The 20,816-nt window shown below is 55.8% G+C and overlaps 1 protein-coding gene across 5 annotated transcripts in view; it reads right to left on the bottom strand.

Moving 5' to 3' along the window:
- PEMT (phosphatidylethanolamine N-methyltransferase) overlaps positions 1-20,816 on the bottom strand; it is a 40,764-nt gene continuing 19,948 nt past the window's right edge. For 3 of the 5 annotated variants that reach the window (XM_050713804.1, XM_035563334.2, XM_050713806.1), the window contains exons 3-8: positions 18,363-18,478; positions 11,538-11,683; positions 7,379-7,490; positions 2,672-2,746; positions 1,977-2,037; positions 1-1,232 (exon numbers count right to left, since the gene is read on the bottom strand). In XM_050713804.1, coding sequence (XP_050569761.1) covers positions 1,983-2,037; positions 2,672-2,746; positions 7,379-7,490; positions 11,538-11,683; positions 18,363-18,478 — 504 coding nt within the window. In that variant the 3' untranslated portion in view covers positions 1-1,232; positions 1,977-1,982. Of the gene's footprint in view, positions 1,236-1,976; positions 2,038-2,671; positions 2,747-7,378; positions 7,491-11,537; positions 11,684-18,362; positions 18,479-20,816 lie in introns of all 5 variants that reach the window. The other 2 variants (XM_050713805.1, XM_035563336.2) reach the window with 1 other exon arrangement.

Here is a 20,816-nt window from a genome sequence, read left to right as displayed (position 1 = left end):
TTTTTTTTTTTTTTTTGGTCATTTACAGTTTATTTCTCATACTGTTCTGGGAATCTGTAAACATTGAGTGTGGGGCTGGAGCCTCAGCCCTGGGACCTTCCCATTCAGGGCCGGATCCAGCAGCGGGCTCGGGGCGAGCCCAGGCTGTATTTGGTCCCATCTCGCGGGGGCGGAGGGGCAGAGCCCCTTCCCTCCCTCCCTCCCGCCCCTGCAAGGCAGTGAAGAACAGCTGGAAGGCACTGGGTGGTGGGGAAGGCGGGCAGGACCCTGGGGCAAAGCAGGGGATGGATGGGGTTTATCCCTGGGGTGCAGAGAGGGATGGGGCACCGGCATAGCCAGGGACAGGTCTGCTCCTTCTGCGGATACCCGATGGGAACTGACTCTTCCCTTTGGTCTTCTCTGCTACCAGCTTGGTTTCTCCGCGCTAGGACTTCCCCACGGGACAGCTGCCATCCCTCTGCCGTTCCCAGGCAGTGGTTCAGGTAGTGTGTTCACATCTCCGTGCTCTGCAGTCCCCTTTGCAAGCAGCACAGAGATGCTACAGGGCTCTGCACCGGTTGAAAACCGCTCTTGTGGACGGGGAGGTTTCACTGCTCTGGAAAAGAGGGGTTTGGTGTTGGCTTTGCAGCAGTTGCCCCTCTTCCTCACCTGGCAGTGTCTGAGAGCCCCAGGGGCACCAAGCCGTGCCTCTCTGGCAGCGTCTGCTTGCAAAGGTGCTGCGGGGCTACGGAGGATCAGCCCCTCTGAGGTGTCAGCCTGCAGAGCGAGCGACCAGATGAAGCGAGCTGCCCGAAAAGCACCGAGTGGCTGCCCGCTGGCATCGCCGTCCTGAGCAGCCTGCTTCCAGTGCCTTCTGCACAGAGGATCAGCTGCAGCCGGTGCTCCTGTGTGCTCAGAGCTCGCTCACAAAAGGCCCCTGGTGCCTCCATCGCTCTTCTGCTCGCCGTCGGCTCTGGAGCTGGGTTGCTTTGTACCCTGCAGATCTTCAATAATTGGTGCGGGAGGAGAGGTCGGGAGGCCCTGGGGACCTTGGAACAGGACTCTCCAGCTTCCACGGGCTGAGCAAGGAGGTGCTCGTACTGTTCCTCTGATTGCTTCCAATACTGCAAGGTGGTCAGTTGGCTCATTAGGGGTTGCTGGGCTAATTAGAAGGATACATCTCGGTAGGAAAAGTGGGCAAATCGGACAGCGTGGGGAGCGCAAAGGCACGCTGCGCCGAGGTATCCAAGACACTGCTTAAAAAAGGCAAAGAGACAAGAGGCTGTTAAGGACATTGCTGGGGCTGCAGCAGCCTTGCTGGGGCAGAGGCTAAGGGGCTAAGCTCTCAAACCGCCAGCAGGCAGAGGTAAGGGAGGATTCCAGGGTGGTATTTAACCCCAGGGAAAGGAGCCTGGGCAGTAACGTGTGCATGCAGCAGGCCCACGATTTTGCAGAAGCCTTTGGCTCAACAAACGAGCCAGGGCCGAGTTTCTGCAGTGAGCTGGTGTGAGCACACCTGCAGAAATGCGCCCAGCCGTGGCACAGAGCAAGGATGCCCAATTTCCCTGCAGTGCTGCAGGGCACACACGTCCTCGTGCAACACCCCGACCACTCGTTGGAGCACCTGCCATGGCCTGTAGCTGCTTTTTTTCCGCCTGGTTTAGATCAAGCCTGGAGCCTCAAAACTCCCCAGCGGTGTTCCCTTGCGCTGACTCCCAAGTACGTGATCAAAACAGTTTGGGGGCTGCTGGTCGGGTGCCAGGAGGCGGACACAAAGGCTGCTGTGTGAAGCCCTCCCACACGGGTTTGTGTGGAGGTTTGAGGCTCAACACTCCTGAAAAGCGCAGGAAGGGCTCTGGGGAGCAGGGGAGGCAGGGCTGGGCAGGTGGGCAGCGCTCCTGTCCCCATCCAGTGAGCCCGGAGGTGGGGGCACCCGGCAGAGCAGCCCCTCCGGAGCCCCACTCACTGAACAGAACATATGTGATCAGCAAACGTACCCGTCGTTACTTGTTCTTTGCTCCCTTCTGTTTTTGCCGGTAGATTTCTTCTGTGAAAGGCCTGTGGTTGGGGGACGGGAATGTGGGGAGAGAGGGGGCAGGGACACAAGAGAGGGGCAAGAGAAGGGGGGAAGGTGAAATGAAGAGTGCTGGGAACTCTGGGGTGACCTCTGCTCCTGCCTCGCCTCTGGGCCCAGAAGCTGTGCCCCCCACCCTCCTCCTCCCCTGAAAAGACAGAAGCCCTTGTGCTGCTGAAGTGTAACCAGTACTTCTGGGAATGGTTCTGAGCTGCTTCAGCCAGGGCTGCCTGGCTATTGTGGCGTAAAATATCAGAGAAGCCCATCCGAGGAACCACAAAGTGCAAGTTCTTCTTGTAGGGTCTCTTCAGATGCCACAATGAGTCCTCGTACTGCCTTCCTTAGTGCTTTTGTGTAGACAGAATCAGGCATCCAAATGAGAAAAATCTCGCTTTGATAAAAATAAACAAACGCGCAAATGTTCCTAGAACTCAGCACATAGTTTCAGAAAGGAATCTGCCCATTATCAAAACAACTGGAAAACAATCCTCTGTTTTCCTTCTTCCCCGCCGAATGAATTGGAAAAAAAACATCTCTGCTTCTGCAGTTCCCCGAAACCTTGGGAGCTAAAGCTGGCAGAAATAATTAGAAGCTCTCCACTTTTGCAGAGCTACTCACCCCTCATAGAGCACTGCAATTGTGTAGGAAATTGCCACTACAGCTGTCAGCAAAAGGCCAGCTGGGCTCGCATGCCTGTTTTGAAAGAGAAGGAGAAGATCAGGTGAGTATATGGGCTTATGCAAGACCTGTTTTAGAAAGTGAAATGAGACGTTAGGCTCCATGAGAGCACTCGCTCGCTCATTAAACAGAAGTGAACAAAAGGTGGTGTTTTTTTTTTTTTGTACTTAATGTTAACTGTCTTAGACAGATGTTACTTGGCAAAGCCTCTTCCCCAGCCTACTCCGGCGACTTCTTTTAAGTCTGATCCCCGCATGTCTCCGTTAAGAGAGCTCCTGCTTTGATGCTAAATCCTGAGATTAGGAGGCTGTTTAATAGCTGAGCAGCTGCTTACGTACGGCCGTGGCGCCGAGCCAGCCCGCTGCAAGGGAGATGCCTGATGTGCCCAGAAATACGGGCCACCCGGGGTGCAGGAGACACCTGGCAGGCAGAGCAGTGCATGGCACCACACACAGCGAAATGGTGGCCCTCAGAGGGTCCTGTGTGGTCCCCAGGGCCCAGCTGAATGGCCCTCACTGAGAGGGTCCCCAGGCGCAGCATGGGGGCCGATGCCACCACCACACTGCGCTGCAGAGGTGCTCGAGGATCACAGATGCAACGGGGGCTGCTCTTCCTTTTAGCAACAGGTCCAAAAAATCAGGATTAAAATCACCCCATCACCACGCTAAGGAGAAAGGTGAGCCAGCAGTGTGCTCAGGTGGCCAAGAAGGCCAACAGCATCCTGGCCTGTATAAGAAGCAGCGTGGCCAGCAGGTCTAGGGAAGTGATTGTCCCCCTGTACTCGGCTCTGGTGAGGCCACACCTCGAGTACTGTGTTCAGTTTTGGGCCCCTCGCTACAGGAAGGACATGGACGTGCTCGAGCGAGTCCAGAGAAGGGCGACCAAGCTGGTGAGGGGTCTGGAGAACAAGTCTTACGAGGAGCGGCTGAGGGAGCTGGGCTTGTTCAGCCTGGAGAAGAGGAGGCTCAGGGGCGACCTTATCGCTCTCTACAGGTACCTTAAAGGAGGCTGTAGCGAGGTGGGGGTTGGTCTGTTCTCCCACGTGCCTGGTGACAGGACGAGGGGGAATGGGCGAAAGTTGCGACAGGGGAGTTTTAGGTTGGATGTTAGGAAGTACTTCTTTACCGAAAGGGTTATTAAGCATTGGAACGGGCTGCCCAGGGAGGTGGTGGAGTCACCATCCCTGGAGGTCTTTAAAAGACGTTTAGATGTAGAGCTTAGCGATATGGTTTAGTGGAGTACTTAGTGTTAGGTCGGAGGTTGGACTCGATGATCTTGAGGTCTCTTCCAACCTAGAAATCTGTGTCTGTGTCTGTGTCTGGAGGCTGCAAACCTGCACTGACCATGTTGGGGTCAATTCTTCGATGCTTGGCCTGAAAGCATCGGGGGGCGAGGGGCAGAAGGTAGTGAAGGCAGCCAGGTCCTTGCCAAGGCACCGGGATCTCGGCAGTCTCCAAACCAGCTGCCAACACCACAAATTCCCCCACAAGGTCCCAGGCTCATCTCTGCAGCGAGAAACGTGGCTGTGGCCAGTTCCTCACTTAGCATCAGCCCCCCAAAGCATCCTGTCTGCATCCCATGCTTCCAGCCACCGTCTGCAAGTGTTGCCATTAATTAGGACGCTGCTGATTGCCTTTAATTGCTGGTTGCAGCTCTGTGAAGGGGACAAGAGCTGGCTGTCAGCAATAAAATGTACTTAGCTGGTCTCTGGTGAGGATAAACATCTTGCTAGCCTCGTGCAAGGGGGCCAGCCCTGTTGGGAAAAAATGCCTTCAGAGCAGAGCCTGAAGCACCTGAACCCTGCAGCTCCTGGAGAGGTGCACAAGCTTTTCACCCTTTCCACTGTTTTTTTCACCGTTTCACCGTTTCCATTTTGCTTTAAGTTTTTTCCTCATTAGGATACACGGGGCAACTTCTTCGTCTCCCCACCCCCTGCTATTGCATGCTTAGTCATGTCTCCTCCTTGATTTGTATCAGAGAGAACAAATTTGCATGATTGTTTGTTGACAGCAAGACCTCTAATTGCATCATTTGGCTGCGGTGCCAGCTCTGATTTACACAGCCTGTTGCCATGAGTTAAAACACTTCCCCTACCACCGATACACAGAGCCGTCTCGAAACAACCGATGCTCCATTTGTCTTGTGGGAGAAATGAGGCTGCTCGGCTCGGGCAATGAGAAGCATTTGTGTGTCTCTGCTCTCTTATGAGCCCGACCTACTTATTGGGCTCATTTTGTAGCAGGGTCAGTGATGAGTCAGCCAGGTAGGTTTTGTGGGTTTTTTTTTGTGGTCCTGGTAGCAGCTGAGGACTTTTTTTGATAGGAAATCTGTCTGCCCCCCAACCCTTGCTGCAGCTCCCCATTGCTGTGGGGTTTTTGCAAGAGCGATGTGCGTGGGCTCGTGTCTTTCCCCACCAGCACCGCTGGTCCTGGACGTGCTGCTTTGCTCCTGCCTCACGTTTGCTGCTCGCAGCCCTTTCCTCCCCAAACTCCCCTTTTTGTGCTGAGTAGCAGAGGAGCCTTGTCCCCGTGCATCCCCCTTGGGCACAGCAAGGAGCCCCGACAGCCCCGAGCCCCTCCACTCGCCGCGTGCACGAAGGGATCGAAGCGCCGCCCGCAGCGCGTTTGGCAGATGTGTTTATTTTGTCTGTGGAGCTGCCATTAGTCAAGCCCGGGATATTTGCAATATCCTGGAAGGGAGAAAATAGCGGCTCCAGCCCCAAAGCATGTTCTTAACGTCGGAGTCCTAATCGCAGGCTGTCTGGGGCGCTGCCAAGCTTGCTTACATTATGCGGTATGTGCCCTTACAGCTGAAAATGAATCAATCCCCCGGGCCCCAGTGCCACGATATGGAGCATGATACATCACTGAGGGGGGTGAAATACGTTCTACATTTCAGGCCATGTCCAAAGCCCGTCAGCAGACGCATTCCTCCTGTACCAACAGCTCAGCTGCAGCATCCCTCCCGCCGCCGGGATGTTAGCTCTGGCCCCTCCACAGGCAGACACCCAACATCTTAAAGCCCTGCGACTCCAGCGAGACCTCAGAAGAGCCCTAGGAACCCCCAGAAAAACACAGAAATCCAAGCTGAGAACAGGGGGAAGGCAAACAGCCACAAACACAGTGGGAAGGGTTGCGCTGAGCTTCCCCAGGGCCAGGCGGGTGGTGTCCTGGTGCCACTTTGCACAGCTCCAGCAATTTGTCAACAGCAATTATTTGTCACGCCTTGCTGCCCTTTATGGGAGCAGTCTTTTAACAAGAAAAAGAGGCAATCGCACTGTTGTCTTGAGCCGCTTCAAGCTGCTTTTGCCTGGCACTGTGTTGGAAGACCAAGCAAAGTGCACTAAGTGCGAGGCTGCTCTGTCGCGGGGGCGAAGAAGGGATTTCTGCAGCACAAACAGCTCGAGGGGGCTCGGCAGAGGTTCCAGGAAATTGTTTGATGCTGATTGTAAAAAATAAAAATAAAAATCTTATAAACTCCTTCTGGCCAAATTCCTCCTTCAGGTATGTCACACTGGGTGGCTGCTCTTTGGCTGTGGTGTGGCGTAGGGGGGGGTCCTGCCCCGCTGTCCCCACGCTGTCACCCCCGTGTCCAGCCCTGCTGCCAGCCTCTGTGGTGGCCACAGGCAGCGAGGGCGCGCTGCCGGCTCTCGGGCTCCATTTCCCAAGGTTTGGACCCAATCCAGCTGCCGTGGGTCTGCAAGGAAGGCGAACGGCCTTGTGCAGCAATGCCTGACGGCTGCGGGGGGGGGGGATTTCAAAGCAAGGCTCAGCGGAGCCATCAGCTTGGCTTATTACCAGGGGCCAGAAAGTGCTGCGCTGCTGCAGACGTGGCTGAAAAGGGGACCATAAAGTAACAAAGAATTTTATTTTTCCGCAGAAAGAGAAGAGAGGTGGGTCCACTCAGAAGTGCCCATGCAAAATATGTAGAGATAAAGACCTGTAATGTTCTATGGGCTCCCAAGGTAAGGCAGCCAGTGTTTTTTTCTCCTGGGCAAATAAATAAAATGTGATATTAAATGAAAACCACATAAAACTTAATACACAGAATAGAGTATATTGCTCATTTACTGCTAAATTACAGCCTATTCATTTCCTCCTAAGCAGGCTATTAAGCTGTGTTGTATCACATGAGGAGTGTTTCGGAAGTGTTATCGCCATGCAGTGGGGGAAAGGGTGTGTTGGCTTGTTTTGTTTTTTTCAGAGGTAATTACAGGGTCACACTGATCCCTGGTATCAGCGCCCTGCCCCTGCTGAGTGACACCCAGCATGAATTTGGCCCTGAATGTTGATTTTTCCATGTGCAGAGCCTGCCAAGGACCCCGTTCGGCGGCAGAGCATTTGCTGATGTTTCCTCTCCCCAGCACTTGGCCGTTATTTATTTTTCTACCATTAATGCGGCAAGTCTTTTATGACAGCAGAAGATCTCGCAAGCACAAAAATAGTCAGGAAGCGAGAAGCCAGGGCACGTTGTGCTTTCCCTGCCATTTTACTCCCCGGCCATTTTACTGCTGACTTGCCATCACCAACAGTTTCCTTGGCCCATGGTCCAAGCCAGCACCTTACACCCTTCCCGGCAGTGCCTGCCCCGTAGCGCACAGACCCCACATTTACCCCATAGTGCCGCTGGCGGGGGGCACATACTCACATGAGGGACCAGCCCAGGTAGATGGCCGTGCTGCCCCAGTACATGGGATTATCCAGGACACTGAAGGGGAAGCTGGTGACTTTTGCCTCCATCAGGATGCCGAAGTAATCACCTGCAGGGCAAGCAGAGGGTTTCTCGTTAGGCTCTACGAAAGCAGGAGTTTTGGGGGCTCGGGGGGCTCGGCACGCGGTGCCCTCCATGGGGCATCCCTGCTGGGGAGGCAGAGCAAAGGAAAATGAAGGCAAATGAAGGGTTTTGCTGCTGACTTTCAGGCTCAGAAAGCTGCAGTAAATAGGCTGTTCACTCCGTGTCTATCAGCTTTTCCGGGAATGGCTCTTTGCCCACGAGGAAGGTTTGTGCAGTGCAGCGAGGCTACGGCAGCTACATTCCTCCCCAGGACACAGCTCTCGCGGTCCCACCTGGCTGATTCTGCTTTCCCATTTGAAAATTGCCCCTCTAAAGTCACTTGACAAGGAAGCAAGTGCATAGGTTCAAAGCCATTTAATGGGGAAATAAGCCCAGAGCACTGTAATGGTGTTTTGAGATGCTACAATCAAGACCGCTACCACCAAATGCCCTCTTTCAGTGCCACCCTTATCTCGTGGCTCAGACAATTTCTCAGAATTTCAGAAAATAGCACCTCTGCCTACAAAACACTCAATTATCGGCATGATGATGATGATGATATGAGATGATTGTCATCCGTAATGAGGAAAGCTTTCAGAACTGTCAGCATTCAACCTTCCTATCTAGCGCGGAGTCATCTTTCGGTGTTCCTGAAGGGTGCCTGGATAAAATGACAAGTGAGGAGATGTGCAGCTCGTGAACGGCATTTCCGGGGGGCAAAGGAGCTGGGATGCAGAGCCCTGCCTCCTGTTGGTCTTAAAATGAGAAGACCACAAAGCCCAGCAAGGGTTTCGCTCCGTGTCCACAGCACAACCTAGCAGTGCAGGTCCATCAGCCCAGGACCCAGCGCTGTGCTCCCAGCGATGCCACCAGCCCGTTCCCTGACCTTGGGCATGTCTCCTCCCAGTTCCATTGTGCGCCGACCATAATATCGGTATTTCTCATAGCGCAGTGGGGGCGAGGATTAATGTATGGTGAGAAAGCGCTTGGAAATCCAGATAAAGCACATTATGGGAGTGCAAAGTATTCAAGGTTATTATTATTACCTGGATCGCCGAGTAATTTCTTTGACCTCACGTGGTGCAAAAACATTTCTTCCCAAGGATAAACAGCGCCTGCCCAATTATACAGTGCTTTTGGGCTTTAACTACAGGCCACTAAGTGAGATAATTGCCTGGTATTTATACTATATGTTCTCACAGTTACTTGGCAATGCATCTCTGAGATTGTTCTGGCAGAAAGCACCCCCCAAGTGCAGCCGTTGCCGTGCTTTCTCGTGTGTCAAAATGCTTCATTATCCCTGCCCGCCCTCGCCTCGGGGCTGAACACCTCGCGCCCCAAATGACGCTGGCACCGGGGAGGTTTGCACAAAGGGAACGCAACCGGCAGAGAGGATCTGCAAGGCTTTCATGGCCAGGCAGGTGCTAAGGGAAGGGACTGGGCATCAGCCTCAGCCTGGGCATCTCCTGCGCCTCCATCAAGCCCTCAAAACAGGAATCAGCCCCTTGTCAGGCCAAGGGACTTTGGGATCTAATTTGGGTGTATTTTTTGGCTGGAGGTTGGTATAAGCACCTTGCCCCAAAGGGCAGATGCTGCTCTGGGTGTTGTTTTGGATCATGGCAGCAGAAAGCCGTGCGATGCACCCCGTTAAGCTTCCCATGGCCTCCTGAGCACAGCCCAGCCTGAAGTGCCTCCACTGCCCCTCTTCAGAGCCGCCGGGTCCACAATAACCCACTAAAAGAGTTTGGTCGAGTTTGGTTCACTTGACATGTTGGTCAGCACTGCAAGGAACCGCGTGTGGGCGCGGACGGATGGGCTCGGACAGGCAGAGCTGCCTCTTGGGTGCCCCCAGCCTCCGGGAAGTCAAGCTCTCGTTCTTGCCTTTGTCAGAAAATCGGGCAAACGGCCCTGAACTGAATTCCAGCAAGCGCACGGCGCTTTCCGAATCGGCATGCTGGAGCCGGCAGGGTGGGAGCGGGGTCCTGCAGGGGAGAAGGCAGCCGGGGCTGTCAAGGCAAGGGGCCACATCCAGCCGCTGCAAACAGAGGCTGGGACTGGCACTGGGGGCAATGGGGTGGCACAGAAAGGCTTGTGGCAGAAGGGTGGCTCCTGTGAACCATTTAGCCTGCATTTAAGAGACAAAGTGCCGCGCTCTGGAGCTTAAACTTGTTAAAGAGGGGTCTCCTGGGCAGCCTTGACGCAGTCTCAGTGTCCTGCCTGGTGCAGCCCTCATTGCTTTAGGAAAACTGGAAAGGAAAGGGTCAAATGCTGTCCCAGCAAGTTTGTTAAGTGCTCGGGCATTTCAGGCTCTCTAAACTTCTCTGAAGCTCAACCGGCTGTGAGAAGCAGCTGGATGATGCAATGACACTCCTTGCCAAAGAAGCACAGTCCTCTGCCACCCGCGGCCAGAAGTGCCCGCACTGCCTGGGGACCCTGCTCCCACCGCAGCCCCAGGACACCAGCTGGGCATGCAAGGGGACGGTGCTCAAGCCATGTGAGACCCCTGAGCCCTGCAGACCCCTTGTATCCTCTGCTGCCAGTAGGAACCACACTGAACATCGTTCTCAGCTAAGAGTTTGGGGGCTCGCTGGAGCCGAACGCCAGCTTTCGTTCCCAGGATGGATGCTCCCGGCACCTCCCGCCCCGCAAGCGCTGCGGTGGCTCGGCTCTGCCCTGCCGGCCCCGTCACGTTCCGGCTGGCAACGCTGGCCCTGCTCCCTGCTGCGTCACGCCAGGCTCGGCACGAGCCATTGTGCGGGCCGGAGCAGCAGTGCCTGATGTGGGCCACCACCGCCCGCCTCCTCCCTTCCCCGGGGGGCACCGCCAGCCGTGCCAAAACAGAGGGGGCCGGGGCCACGCTCCCTGCTTACGCCGAGCCTGACTCACTCGTTTGCTTTTCCCCAGCGGTTCAAGCCCAGTGGGTCCTCGTGGTCGGCTGAATCAGGCTTTACGTAAACAGCCCCGGAGCTGGCCGGGCTTCAGGAGCGCTCAACCAGCTCCGGCCGGTGGGTGCTCCTGCGCTCGGCCTCCCCGGACACGTCTCCATGCACAGCATCACCCCCGGGGGCTGCGGGCGAGCTGGGAGGGAGCCACAGCCTGGTGGCTGGGTCCAGGGGTGCACCACGGGGCCAGGAGCACCAACGGCGAGAGCCCACGATCAGGAGTGCTGGGCTCTCTTTCTGGCGGCAGGATCTTGGCCAACCCAACGCGTTTCTCCGCGACTCCACTTGAAACCAGGAAGGCTTATTACCTCCCTCTCCTCTTCCTGGAGACGCTGCAGGAGCTAATTGAATTTGGTTTGTAAAGCACTTACAAAAGCACAGCCTAAATGCGGTGTCAAAGCTGGGGCTGTGATTATTCCAGCCAGCAGGAGCTGCCCCTTTCCTTCGATATTTATTGTTCCCATCTCTATTTTATTTTTATGAATTCCACACATACTGGCGTATTTCTAAAGTCAACAATGCTAATAGAATTACTCTCTAAATGTGAAAGCAGGCACAGTGGAAAATGCCTTTTGCCAGAAAGTGGCAGATAAAAGGATCTGTCAACGGATGTCAGGTTTATTGCAGAGGTGAAGAGCAAATGAGATCTTGCCTGAACGCGTGTCAGGCGGCTGGGGGCTCAGCGCAGGGCGCCTGGATGGCTCATACCTCTCCTTTCTCCTCTTCCTCCTCCTCCTCCTCCTCCTCCCCACCATGTGGCGGCTGTGCAGGTGCTGGCCTGCTCACGAGCTCTGCCCTTGGGCTGCTCTTTCTGTAGGACATTTGACCTCCGAAATAATTAGCTGATTTCTAAAATTTCAGGCTCGACACCGGAGGTGATTAGGCTGGCTGTGGAACATCACTGCACGATCAGCTCCGTGCAAGGTAACAGCATGGCTACATCACGCTTTGGTATCACACAGCCGAGAACAAACCTAACAGCTCCCCGGAGAAAAGGACGAAGAAATTCATACGGGGCTCTGACCGACCAAGAGACCCCTGGGAGGACTCAATGAACTTTCAGGTTCGGCCGTCGAATTTTTCGCGCTTACCTAGGAAAGTCCCGGTGAATCCCAGTGCTAAGAAGCTGGAGATGACAAACAAGGTCCCTACAGCCAAGACGACCAAGCCTGAGTAATAGGCCCAGTGGCTGTCCAAGCCCTCCAGCTTCGGCTGGCTCTTCATGGCTTCTGTGAAGCTGTCAGAGAGACAACAAGGGCTGTTAATAGCAGCGACTCACTGTTAACGTCACCCCCCTCTGGGAGATGTAGAGCTTTGGGAGAGGATGCTGCTGAGGAAGACACTTCTCAGGGGCCCTTTGACATTTCTCAGGGTCCCCTTTTCCAATGGGAGAAGCAAGCAGCCAAAGGCTGGTGAGCAGCCAGGGCTTGACCTGGGGCACTTATTTTAACTCGCAACCCTTCGTGGAAATGTCCTGGAAATGTCAACCCCACCGAACCGCAATATGATGCAAAAAATATATATATAAAATGCACAAAGATGCCCTCGCAAACGCTGGAGGCTGTGATGCCTCAGCACGGGACCTGGAGGACTGGGGAACAATCCGCCGGGTTATCTCATGCTCCCACCCCCGTTCCTCTCCACCAAAATATTTTGCAGCTTTCATGCGCTTGCCACGTGCCCAGGAGTGATTCACGGCTGAGGCCTGACAGTCAGGGGGAGGACTGGAGAAGCGAAAGGAAAATACTGGATACACTCATCGTCAAGCGCGAGCCGCGCTTCTCGGCTCCAGGCTCAGGCAGGCATTTCGGGTCTGACCTTCCAAATGCTTGTTTGTGAGCGTAATATCTGTGACCCCCCTGTCATGGGCCACCCGAACTTTGCCCAGGAGCAGGGCTTGGCAGGCCTGGCGCCTCGCATAGCTCCAGTGAGAGTGGATGGCTCCAAACAAGATAACGCCGTGATTCAGAAATGCCCGTTAATAACAGCGAGATGAGATAACAGCCCCACGGAGCTGCGTGCAGCGCCTCTCCACATGCTGCTGACACACGAGGTAGGAAACTCGGAGCTTTTTTTTTTTTTTTTTAATGAGCACGCTGGAGGCTGAAATTCAAGCGGATTAACAGCACTCCTGCGCCCCTGGCCATCGCTGCCTGCCTTTTGCTCCTCGTGCTCCCAGGCCTTCGCGTGGAACAGACCCAGCGGTTTCAGGGCTGCCAGCTTGTGTGATGTTATCTGCGGTGTTTGGGAGGCTTTTTTCCTAATGTCCAGCTCTGCAAGTCTTGCAAATCCCTTGGTTTTCTTTGCTGCCTGAGTTGAAGCTGAGTCCTGCCAGGCCGGCTTACAGAGCCAGGGCTGCAAAGCACCTTGCAAAGGCTCAAGGCCGGCTGGCAAGGCACTCGCCAAGCAAAGCCCAGGATGATACTTAAACCTTACGGTGCACAGACCTGGCTGATACCTCTTGTTTTCCTTGGAGCTCATTCCTACCAGGTTTTCTACTCTCTGGGAGCTTTTAGGCCCCCACAGCAAGCCGTTTCATCCTTCAGCATGGACTAGAGCAAAGAAGCAAAAAACAGAATAAAGGTACTGTGGTGGGGAGGGAGCTGGAAGGAGCCTTGGCGAGCTCCTCCATGACCCAGCACGCCTCCCTCTGCTCGCCAGGTTCATCCTGGTTTCGTTTAAAATCAGTGCTGATGGGAAGACACAATCCAGCAGCCTCACAACCCTTCACATCGCATCCCTGATATTTATTTTTAAATGATATAAGCGACCCCTCTGAGGAAGCCCAAACCTGCGTCCCTGCTACCAGCACTGCCTGGATTTGGATGGGAAGCCATTTCCCTGCGGGGATACTCCCCTGGCAAAAAGATGTGCAGGTACGGCGTGGTGCTCAGAGGCTGCTTTTTGCTCGGGATTAACGCTATCTTGCATCCTTGAAGCTCCCCTATCCTATGCTCGTGACCTGCCTCGGCCTCGGAGTATGAGAAGAACAAACGTGGCTTCGAGAGCATGACCTGGCCGACTGCAAAAGTAGTTTTGCAACCAGCACGTGACACCGTTTGCTTTGGCAAAGCCGTCTCCCCTGCTCCAGATGATGCCATCCTCCCTTTTCACGGGTGGCAGGCCTGCAGGAGCTGCCCTCAGCAGTATGTCCTGCTTAGTCCCCTGCTGTTCGGCTTGCAGCTAGGGAGGGAGGTGTTTGCGCAGAGATAATGGGCTGCCTTGCCCTCCAGTGCTGTTTCCTACCTTCCTAAACACGCTGTCTATTTGCATTAAACATGATGCGCGCTGGAGTTTTCAGGACTGGCAAATAAACCTTTTAAACATTTATGATGCTGGGCCACGACGAGCAGCAAGGAGTCGCCAGAAAATGCAGTGATTGTGGCATCCGTGCCTGCTCCTGGTGGCAGGGGAGCCCCCCGGGGCTGCAGCTCACCCTCCTGGCAGGGGGAGGACGAGGCAGGGGCTGTCCCCGTCACGTGGCACGAGTCCTGCGGCCACCCATCATCACACCGGTCCCTTTCTCCATGTGCCTCTGAGTCACGATCGTCACAGCATTTATTTCTGGCTGTGCTGCAAGGCAGCGTCCCGGCTCGGCACCCGAGAGGACGCCGCTTGCAGCCAGGCTTTGTCCCGGTACCTGGAAACGCTTTTGTGCGTCGAGCGGAGCGACTGCCGTGGGGAGGAGCTGCCCTCTTCCCAGGCAGGGACGGATGGGCTGTGACCTACTTTGATCGCATCCCCGGCTGCTGTCACGAGGATGCCTGTGATCGTGGGGCAGAGGGGGCCTGGGGGGTGCCCCCCAGCTTTGGGGAATGGAGATGGGGGAAACAGGGCTTCCCCCAGCATCTCCCCACGCGTACCCGCCGGTTTGCCAGCACAAACACCAGCGGCACCCGCTCCCTGCCCCTGCCAAAAAGCCCAAATCCACCAGCTCTGGCCCAAGTGGCAGATTTGGATGATTCCCCGAGGGGTGCAAGCCACCTGCGGGCTGCACAGCCGCCAGGTCAGCGGGGTTTGCCCCAAGATGCCGAGGCAACCGGCGCTGTTCTGCCCACCCTTCCCAAAACAAAGGGCGCTGGCTCAGGCACTCAGCTGTTGCTGCGCAGGCGGTGCCGCGTGGTGGGAATAAACCACATGAACTGGAAAAGCACTCTGGAAATGGCCCCGCAGCGTGGGGATGGAGGTGTCATACAGCTGGAAGTGGTTTTAACCCGCGGTGTGCTCAGCACCGGGGGCAAGGGGAATCTGCAGCGGGTACCGGGGGCACCGCTCCTCCCGCGGGGATGCGGAGGAGACCCGTGGTCAGGTTTGCACAAACAGGAGCTTATATTGCAAAAACAGAAAGCTAACCAAACCTGCAGCCCAAATACAGCCCCAAAAGCCACACGGAGCACAAAGCAAGCCTGGAAATGCTGTATTGAGAGAGGAGCTGAGCTTTTCAGGTCTCTGGGCCTCTCTCGGTGGCACACAGCGACCACATTTTGTAACCCCTTTCCCACAAAGCAGGGCAAAGACCTCATCGAGCAAACTGGGCTGCTGCTGCAGCGCTCCCTTCGCCTGATCCCCAAAATCAGCCTGGAAACTGGGCAAGTGCAACTGGGGCAGAAGCGGGCCGGGGGCCGGCAGGCAGCGGGAAGCAGCAGCGGCGCAGGCGGCTGCGCGGCATGTCCCCGTCCCCATGCTGGAGGCTTTGTTCCTCCTGGCAAAAGCAGGCAGCAGGGGGAAAACGGTCCAGCGGTGGCCAGCAGCAAGCACCGCTGCCTGCACGCCGCAACAAAAGACCTCGCTCGTTAAAAAAAGGGAAATAAAGCCTAAAACCATCCCGCCGATACCACCAGCAATTGTTAGCCCGGTCATCATCTTCACAGCTTCTTTCACCAATAATGACTTTGCCTTTCTGCCAGCGCCAGGGTGGGTGTTATTTAGGTCAGCTGGGGGCTGGAGCAGCTTCCCTCCCTGCCCGGCAGCGGCTCCGTCGGGGGCACGAGGTGCTTTGGTCCACCCGGAGCTTTTCCCAGCCACTCTCAGCCTGCTGGCAGCACAGGTCGGAGGGGACATGGGCTGCTGCAGGCCACGCTCAGTTCCCATCATGAGCATGGTCACTTCTGCACAAAACATGCTGTGGCAGGTAGATCGATGCCGTTTACAACACAATTGTTCTTGACACCAGATCCAGGAAGTAAACAAGCTGAGCGTAAAAGCAGCACACTACTGAATGACACCCGGCCCCTTCCCGGTGCCAAATCTGGTCCCAGGGTGGGTTCTTTCTGTTGCAAAGGTGCTGCCCTTGGCTCTGCCTCTGCAGAGCGCGCTTGGACCAAAGGCACCACAACCCAGACACCCTGAGGGCCTCGCTTTGCATCTGCCAAATCCCCCTTTTGGCACACATAACACGGGTGGTGCCGTTACAGCTCGGACAAATGCCCCAAGGCCCCGAAGGTGGGAAGTCTGTAAGCTCCCTAGGTACAGAACCACCTGTACGTATCCGCTCTGAGACGGGGAGTTTGCAAGAGCATGCAAATGGGAGCAAGGGAGGGCTCCAAAGGCAGCACCCCTGGCTTACTGTATAGTCAGAGCAGGGGAAGATGTCAACAAGGTGGCTAATGCCGGACAGAGACATGGGATGGAAATGTACAGGAGGATATAGGTGGTCATGTCCCGTGTCACACGGTAACAGCCATAAACACAGTGCAGGTAGGTAGTGCAAAAGTTCAGGAGTTGTTTTCCCTGATAAGAGCCCGGGTGATGGAAGTTCCCTGCTTCTTGCTGAAAGAACACGATTGTCATGAAAATCATCGCTGCACCAAAGCAATTAAGGATGCTTGCCTCGTGCGGTTGACTAAGCAGGTCCCCTCTGGTCACAGGTCACTCTGCATTGCTTCTCAGAAACACGCTGAGGCTGATAACGAAGCTCAGGGCTGGGAAGCACCTAATTGCTTAATAAGCACGGAATATTCCTTTTCTTACAACCAAAGTATCCCTTTGGATGGAAAATTGCCTGAGACCATCGCAGCATCGGCCTGGGGACAAGACCGAGGAAGGGCAGGCATCGGAGCTTGCAGCCCAGATGCCAACCTGCAAAGTTTGTCTGCTCTTCCCTCCCTGCCTGCCTCCACCCTTGGCTTGGAGCCTGCCAAAAATACAGCTGTGAAGAGGAAGCGGGTTTTTAAAAACAAAGGAGACGTCCCGTGGGCTCCCCAAGCGCTCCCTGGCAGCCCCTGCCCACAAAAACAAGCCCCCAGAGCATGCAGAGAGGAGTTTGAAAGGCTGGGTCACAGCACTGGGGGTGGAGGGATGCCCTGGGGCCACTTTTTTGCTCGCTCTCGGCAGCTCGCATGCCCTGTGCTAGCAGCCACCGTGCACAGCCCAAGTGCGAGATGCAGCTCGCTCTGCACGGCTGGATCGGAGAAGCAGGAAATCTGCTTCCATCAGTGCAGCCGAGCAGAAGCGACTCGGAAAAAGAAGATTAAAGGGGAAAGTGAAAGGAGAGCAGGAGAGCTGTGCCCCTCCTGGTGAAAGCAGCCCCGAGATGGCAGTGCCCGTGTCGGAGGATCCGCGGGTGCATCTCTGGGCAGCTGGAGCCCAGTTTGGGGCTGGCTGCTGCCTTCATGTGAGAGCAGTGGGCAGGATCACGCCTTCCCAAACAGCACGGCCTCTCCTGGCTGGGGCCATGGAGGGCTCAAGGAGCTGGGGATGGAGCCTGAAACCATCCCGTTGGCTCCCAGGGGAAGGACTTGCCTTGCTTGAATAGCCTGGGGTGCAGTGCTGGGACAGGTCAGGCCTCCTTGACCCTCCCCATCGGTGCCTCACCGTGATCCGGCGAGCGCCGCTGCCCCAGGAGCTCAGCAGGACCCCTGGGAGCTGGGATCGTCCCCCCATCAGCTGTGTTTTTAATTAAAGGCCGGACCCAAGGCTTTGCACTGCTTCCCAGACAACAAGCAGCTGTGTCATCCGTGCCTGAGACTGCCGAGACATTCCCCAGCGAAATCCAAGCATGCCGTGTCACTGAGACACGGGCAGAGCGCACACATGCCCCCCGCACCGCCTGCACTCAATGATGGCCACATTCACTGCGAGCTTTCTTGGGGTTTCTGCAACAAGAAGCAGCGGTGACAAACGCAGAAGGGCAAGGGCAGGTCTCGGTGTCATTTCCAGGAAGGCAGAGCTCTTAAATACATGTGCAAATTCCAACCTGAGATCTCCGTGCCTGGGAAATTACCCGGAGTAATAAACAACCCATTAGCTCTGACCCTGGCATAATTGAATCTGGAAATTTAGTAAAGAGCCTGCCTCTCCTCACAGCGTTGAAGATAAAGCCTATCAGATCGCAGATAAATTGCTGGCATTGAGGAAATCTTCTGCAGTAAACCTCTCTGCTGCACTCAGAACGTCAGAGGACGTATTCCCATGGTGTAGGGCGCATCACTCACACAACACTATTAGTACGGGTAGTGTTTAAACAGATCGCAGATAAGAGTTCGAAGAGGCTGCTCGCTAAGTGCACAGATAATCCTACTCTTCTGCACAGGAAACGGGGGCTTCTTAAAAACAGGCTTCATCTTGTTTATTGTTTTCATGAGAAAATGAAAAGATTCTGCTTTTGGGTAAGATCCGTGCTGTGCCAACAGCCTTCCTGCCACACGACTGCACGCAGGGCAGGGGAAACTGCCCCAAGAGTGGGGCAAGAAATGCTGATGCTGATGGTTTGCTCTCCTGGCCGCAGCCACCTTGTTGCATCCCTCTGCCTGACTGGGGTGTTCCAAACCCCGGAATAAATCTGCTGGCTGAAGGGATCCAGGTAAAACCAACACGCCGGGGCTGGATTCAGCCCTGCAGAGCACACAGCCCTCGTCCCCGTGCCCTGCGGGGGCACCTCTTTGGGTTTCCATAGAGCAGAAGAGCTGGATCCTTACCAGTGGCTCCGCACGCAGTTGAGCATCAGGATAACAGTGCCCAGGCAGTAACAGGCGGTGTGTGGAGAGCCGCAGACCCGGCTGAGCGCTCGCGTTTTGTGCTCCCATCTCGCCACCTGAAGAGACAACAGAAAAGGAAAGGGGTGGTTGGAGGCGCCAGGTTGGAGGTGCTCAGCGAGGCTGAGGCTGCCCCGGGGCCACCGAAGCCAACGGGCTCGTGTGATGCAGCCTGGTATTGCTCTCCTGCAAGGAAGGAAAACAGATCCCAGAGCAGGGGACGGACCGCAGGCCCCCCCAGCTCTGATTTTCCAGGTGCTGTGACCTGCACCCAGCCACGCAGACCCTACCAGGCAGGGGCAACCCCTCCCAGCCCTCTTCCAGAAAAATCTGCAGCGCTCCCCCCAGCTCCCTCCAGGTAAGACCTGCCAGCTTGGCACAGATCACTGCATCCCTTGGACGTGCTGAGCCAGCTGGCCTTCGTCAGCGCTCAGCAATTTTAGCCATTAAGGACTCGCCTGAGCTCCTCACCCATCTCCCAGCACCACGCACGCTGTTCGGCGACGGCCCCGGCCCCTCGCACACCAGCAGCATCTCCAGGGAGGTGTCAGCATCCCTGCCAGCGCGCTTCCCTCTGGCTGCAGTGTTAAGCCCCAGGTTTTACAGAGCAGCAGAAGCTGACGGCCCCCCGCCCCAAATGCAGCTGAAGAGGTGCCCCCTCGCCCTGGGAGGCTGCTGCGTGCGGGTGGCTGGATCTGCTCCCCAAATCCGCAGCTCTGGACCCACCCGAGTCACCCCATCCGTGACCCTTGCTCCCAACCCGATCAAAATCCCTACGGCCGGTATGTTTTCTACCTTTCCACATCCCCCAGCAAGCTGCAGCTGGATTTATCGCCTCTTTTAGGTTTCAGGCACCAAGCTGGGGCCCTCCGCATGGCTTGGATCAGCCCCCACATTCCAGCCTGGCCAAGCACACCCAGGCAATGAGGCGAGAGGTGGGAGCCAGGGGAACGTTTCAACATCAATTTGCTCCTCAGACACGGCCGGCTCTTCATTAGCTTCAAACACACTCCACTCCCTCGCACGGAGCCTGGGCAGCTTTGGGGGGCACCAGCAACCCGGCTATTCATCCCTTCTGCGTGCATTTGGTAATTTATTGGCTGCGTTTAAGCAGCGAGCAGGGAAGGGCGGCTTTGCAGGCACCACTCTCTTCCCAGGCTGATGCAGACGCACAAAGTGCCGGTGGCGGAGGGGGGACAGCCGCCTTCGGGAGGGGGGCGAGATGAAAACCTCCGATAAGCAGGGCGCCGATTTCGCATGCTGAGAGCTGATTCAATTAGTTATGCAATGATTGCTCCGAAATTACAAATCCACTCATGACAGAGAGAGCTGCTTCACTGCCTTTTCCTGGCTGGTATAAATAGTTTGTATTCTAAATTGAATTTAAAACACCGTGCGTCATGCTGCTGCTAAAACGGGAGCTGCTGTTTGAGCGCTGCGAGAGGGGAAAAAGAAATGTAGGGTGAGTTACCACCTTCGGAAAGTAAAAGAAGTGACCACACAGGTGACTGAGTCACAGCCAAAAAACACGGCCGCGTGCCGGCTATCTCTGCGAGCCTCCTAATTCCCTGGAAATTATTCTGACGGCATTCACTCCTGGCTCGCTCCGAGAGCTCGGCAAAGCATCTCAGCCGGTGGCAGAGCTGAGGCTGAAGGCCTCCAGGAGCCACCCAGGTGGCCTCGTAATTACCCTCACCGCTACGAACGCTCGTCTGGGCAGCGAGAGAGCAAGACGGGGCAGAAGGAAGGAGCGTGTTTCGGAGCCCTTCGGGGCACCAGCTGGCTCCGTGCCGCTCCCGGTGCAGCCAAGCTCGTGCTGCATCGTGCAAACTCCCGGCTGGGAGCAAAACACCAACTTGTATTTGGCTGTTGCAGCCTCCAGATAGGACCCAGGACTCTTTTTCCAGGCACGCCACGAGCCCACGCATGAGTCACCAGCAGCAAAGCTGAGCGAGAGCCTGCGTGGAGCCTTCCCTGGGGGCTCCTGCCAGGCCCCGCGCCGGTATTTCGGCTTCCGAACAATTAATTTGTTCCGGTTCTGGTTCTATTCCTCGAGCAGCTAATTAGTTCTGGCTCGGTTCTACTTTTCTAATTTTAGTCATCTGCTCACTAATATTAGCTCTCGTTCGACCTACGGCTACGCAGCTGGCTTCATGGTTTTATGAAACCATCAGCCGACGTGTTTTTATTTACTGCGCGGTGGACGCAAGATGATTTTGGCACCCTCCGTGGCTGCAGCTATTCCCGGCACGGTGCTTGCTCCCCGGCCAAGGCCGGCAGCCCTCATTCCCACCACCGTGCCCAGGCTGCCCAAGTGAGCACGGCATTGGGATGGGGAGCCCCACGCCGCGCTGTGCATCGCGGTGAGCGAGGGAAGGCAGTGCTTGTAGTTTTCCG

Source organism: Cygnus atratus, chromosome 15 (genome assembly GCF_013377495.2).
Source record: "Cygnus atratus isolate AKBS03 ecotype Queensland, Australia chromosome 15, CAtr_DNAZoo_HiC_assembly, whole genome shotgun sequence".
Taxonomy (NCBI): domain Eukaryota; kingdom Metazoa; phylum Chordata; class Aves; order Anseriformes; family Anatidae; genus Cygnus; species Cygnus atratus.
The sequence above is the reverse complement of the archived record's forward strand: the minus strand, read 5'-3'. Positions and strand labels throughout refer to the sequence as shown.